Raw genomic sequence first — 4,750 nt, forward strand, 5'->3', positions numbered from 1 at the left:
TGCCTTGAGCAGTATGTTGTCAAACCAAAACAACTAAGTCAAACCAAGTGAACTCAGTGAGGACAAAAATCTATTTCAGACCAAAAGGCAAAAGGGTTGATCATTGTGGATCTTTGGTATGAACACAGGCCGTGAAAGTGAATCTTCATAATCCTTCTAAACTGAGTTTTAAGGACTGGACTGTTGAAAGGTAAGAGTGCTTCTGTGTTCCTCCCAGTGCTGACAGCAAAAGGTATTCGTGAGCCGAGAAACCACCTCCTTCCTCCAACAAACTTGTGCTCTAAATGCAAACAAAGGCAGCAGGAGGGGATATAGCCAGGCCAGAGAGGGAGAAGGATCTGCAAGAACCCCAGCAAGTAGGGTCAGGAAACCACTGAACCATTCCACTCTAGGACAGAAAAGGGAAGATGGTTGGGGAAACAGGTCCGGTATATCTCATCTGGCAAAAGCAACACAGAGCCATAAGCTTAAATGCTTGGGATTGAAGATTCTAGTCCAGACTTGTAACAGAGGAAAAACGTTTATGACAAGAACAGGGAGATGCAAGTTCCCACTTCCCCTGATGACCAGCTCTTCCCCTTTCTTATCCCACTTGTCTCTGCTTCCCGAAGATTGATTTTTTCCAATTGATAAGGTCAAAAGTGAAGTTACTTTGCTCATTACCCCAGCAGAGACAGTTCTGCTCATGCTAAGGCTAACCTTGCAAAGACCAGTACATCCCCTTCTTGGACATGGTTGTGACAAGACTTTACACAGCTGGTACAACTGGGATTATAGTACAATTTAGGAAGTTAGATGCTAAGCATCCTAGGCATTGTAAACAGACTGCTCCTCTTTCTCCCTTCCCTTGCTGATAGTTCAGCTGCTTTTTTTGTTCCCTTAATGCAGTGAGCTGGATTGGTATGGCTTCATAGGGTTACAATCCTCCCAAAAGACATTCCCAAGTTTCCCTTAAGATACGTCCACTGTCTACATTTCAAATGCAAATCACTGCTTAGAAGCTTCCATCTTTTCCTGCCTCTTGCAAACTTTCCTCATTCAAAATCACTGTCTGAAGTTCCCTGGTTTCCTGTGTATTCATATGGTAACCACCTGCACTAAGAGTGGTGGTGTGAATGAAGTTCAGTGTGCTTCTAAAGAGACAGGATTTGTAAACACCTCAGTACATCATTTACAGTTACAGTCTCTGCCTAATAAATTATGAGCAGAATAGTTAGTTATGGCTAGCATTGTCATTAGAAACCAGAGCAAACTTAATAAAAGTTCCACTGATTCTTACTATACATTCATTCTATGGCTATACTTTCTTAAAAAGACAGAACAGGCACAAGTAGGTTAAAGCAAGTAACAAGACATTAGCTTCTCCAAATATAACACATTCAGTGATGAGAAGCAGCAGCTCTGAAATACTATCTCAGCTAACTGCAGAATTGCTTTTGTAGCCATAATAAACTCTTACCAACAAAACTGAAAATCAGTGACTTGCACCATGCAAGGTAGATTTCTCAGGTAGATTTCTCAGTTAGTTTAGAATTAAACTCTTTAACCTAGAGTCCCAAATCACAAGAAATAGCATTATTCTTAAGCATGAACATCCAAAATTTTGTTCAAACAGTATCTTGACATAACATTAAAATATTTTAAGTTACCTCAATGCATGCTACTGCAAAACCCTAGGATTTTATTATTTACAGTATATCCTCTCAATCACAGCCTCACAAATAGTCCTGGAACGAAACAACCACAGAACTGTGTTAGATACAGGTATACATGGAAATGAAGAAATCTCAAGACTGCTATTATACAGGCAATACAGTTTTATTATGTTCTTTCACCAATAGTAGCAAAAACATTTAACAACTGAAAGAATAATCAAGGGAACTTAATTGTCAACAGGAATTTCAGAATCATGTTCTAAGTTTTAGACCAGGAAGGCCTGACAAGGAAAAAACAAACCATACACACACTGTAATCATAGTCTCTATTATGAAGATTTAATGCCTTCTTTAAAAGCACTGAGATTATTGAGGCACCTTACTGCAGGTTATGTATCATCTCCTCTTTGGCAATGAGATGCGTGGTTTTGTTAACTAGGGCCATGAGTGAGTTGAGCTTGTGAGACCAGTCGTTGAGTATGTTGTTTGGGTCCTTAGGCCTCTGAAAATTGATGATTCCTGCCAGCCTGTCAACTTTAGCAAAGATGGTCTTATTAACTACCAGGTTAGACAGGAACTCCTCTGATTCCTGTAAAGACAAAGAGCACTAAGTCAAGAAAAAAGCATTTTTATCTATAAAACATCAGAACTGCTCCCAGGCATTAAAGCAGGGAACAAGATTTGCTTTACACTTAACAGAAATACAGCTATAGCAGTATTGTACTTAACAAAACCCCACATGATACTTTTAATATTACACATGTTGGCACTGCAAGGTAATTAACTTTCATTAAATTAAAAGTTTAATATACTACGCCAACAGACTTTTACACTTTGGAGTACCTGGCTACAGAGATACCAGAACAAGCCATCTGACAAGAGAGGCATAGGAAAATCCATGTGAATAACTGACCACTGTCAGAGAAGGTTTATTCCATGTTTGTGGAAAAGAGCAGACTTAATTACAAAGAAGTAGGGTAAAGTTTTTCATTTGCACTTGAAATACCAATATGCCATGATGTATGAATCCCTTCAGAAAGCTCTTGAAAATACAAAGTACAACCACCTATGAACAGGGACAGTTAAAGGTGAGAAACCAAAACCCTGTTATATCTTCAGTCAGTTTTAATCACCCATTGCCAAAAACTTTTTAACACTGAAACACAAGACATGAAGCTCCAGCATTTAAATGAGACTTTGAATATAAATGCATTTTTAAGAGCAGCTTTTGCCTCATGGGCACGTGCATCATGAAACCGAGTTCTGCCTGGATTAAAGAAAACCAGTTTTCTAACTCCCATAAAGGCATGAAATACACTCAGGTCTTCGTATTGACTAGTAAAGCAACAAATAATCAGATTAATACTGACTTCTACACTCTTCTCACAGAAAGAACCCAATGAACTGAAGTTCAGTTAATGCTCCCTGTCTATTACTGTAGCACACTCTGTTCTCCCTGTAAGGCCTGAAAAGCACTGGTAACACAAACAGCGGACGAAGGACAGACTAAAGACAAAGCCAGGACAGCTACAAGGATAATACAAAGAGATATATAGAGACACAACAGCTACTCTACCCATGAACATTCATAGCCGCACAAGTGTAAACCCTGAGAATTGTGAACTGAGCACTGTACTTCTACAATGCTACATGTTCCTGCATTGCCTGTCAAACAATGCAGTGATGATCCAGGATGTCACTTAAAGAGCTTTCCAAGCACAAAAGAGAACTCAAATTCAAAACAAACGTTACTTTGCTGACTACTCACGTTTTTGCCACAAGCACATGTACACATACACTTACACACCCTTTATGAAAGGAGGATAATAAAAGTAATACTTACATCAACAGACAGATCCAGGAGCTGTGCCATTCTCTTCATTGTAATTCTGGTATAGTATTTAGCCATTATTCTTATATTCTGGAATAAAAGTGTTCAGAGTAGAGTTATGTGCAAAAAAATAACTGAACCAGGCTGCAAAAATGTAAGAGCCAATGTTAAAAGCAGATTGGGAGCTGTGTCCAGCATAAGGTACATGAGGTAGTTGTGAACGTAAAGTTCTTTTGTTTGTAAAAGGTATAAAAGTCTCTATGCAACAAATTATTAGGTAATGCAATCAATTAATTACAAATTTAATACAAAACAAGACTTTCAAGTTTCTGCTCTATTGAAATGTGAATGCTACATCTCACAATTTGAGTGCAATGTCATCTTTTTATACTGGCCAAATACCTATCAATAATAAAGACATATGAGCAAATGTTGAAAATGGAACACAATGGACAAGGTAACTATCTGCTGATATACCACATACTACTTTTGTTTCTCTTTGTAACTGAAATATGGCAAGTGAAAAGCATTTTTAGCTAAGGCACTGAATACACAGCTAGTGCTTAAAGACAGCCAGACTTACATGTTCCACAACTCTATTCTTCAAATCTTTCCATCTCTTTTCACCTTCCTCTGTGCAGCCAAAAACATCTGTTGCAGGACTGTCGAGGGATCCTTCTCTCAATTCTTTCCCATATTCTTCAACTAGGGCAGTCCATCGCATCAGTTCCATGGTGGTAAATAGTTTTAGGAGGTCTCTAAATGGTTTAGTAAAGTTGGTTTACAATCCTGTATTAATAAACCTCATTTCGTACTTAAATAGATCAAAGAAATACTTTAATATGCTTTCATTTTGTTTCTATTAATATTCATTGTTCTTCATGAATATAATACTTCACACTGTTGGGCAGCTCAAGTCAGACTGAGTTTCTAATAAAGACCTTTCTCTTATTAAGGGACATTTATTTTAAGGTAGAACTTGCACAATCATGAATATTGCATTACTTTTCATACAGCATTCAATTCTGAGATGCTGACAGCAGACTCAGCATAAAGACTTTCCACTTGCACAGCTTGTTTGAGAGAAACACTCTTTGTTTTAACCAAGAACTGCGTGTTAAGAAAGAATACTTACTTATACTTGGGGATTTCTTCTAGCTTTTTATCACTACTAATTCTGTGCACCAAATCAGACTGTTCGTTGTCGTACGGTGAAAGAATAACATAAAGAACCACGCTCTTCAGTGCCTGTTTAAGAGGAAAG

The 4,750-nt window shown here is 38.0% G+C and overlaps 1 protein-coding gene across 1 annotated transcript in view; it reads right to left on the reverse strand.

The window, feature by feature from the left end:
* Positions 1-1,802: 1,802 nt before the first annotated feature.
* Positions 1,803-4,750, reverse strand: part of PSMD12 (proteasome (prosome, macropain) 26S subunit, non-ATPase, 12) — a gene marked incomplete at its 5' end in the record, with an annotated part of 7,209 nt that continues 4,261 nt past the window's right edge. Inside the window, 4 exons of the mRNA XM_010012718.1 lie at positions 1,803-2,244; positions 3,499-3,576; positions 4,070-4,244; positions 4,622-4,734. Coding sequence (XP_010011020.1) covers positions 2,035-2,244; positions 3,499-3,576; positions 4,070-4,244; positions 4,622-4,734 — 576 coding nt within the window. The remainder of the gene's footprint in view (positions 2,245-3,498; positions 3,577-4,069; positions 4,245-4,621; positions 4,735-4,750) is intronic.

Source organism: Nestor notabilis, unplaced genomic scaffold (assembly GCF_000696875.1).
Source record: "Nestor notabilis isolate BGI_N333 unplaced genomic scaffold, ASM69687v1 scaffold25574, whole genome shotgun sequence".
Classification (NCBI taxonomy): Eukaryota; Metazoa; Chordata; class Aves; order Psittaciformes; family Psittacidae; genus Nestor; species Nestor notabilis.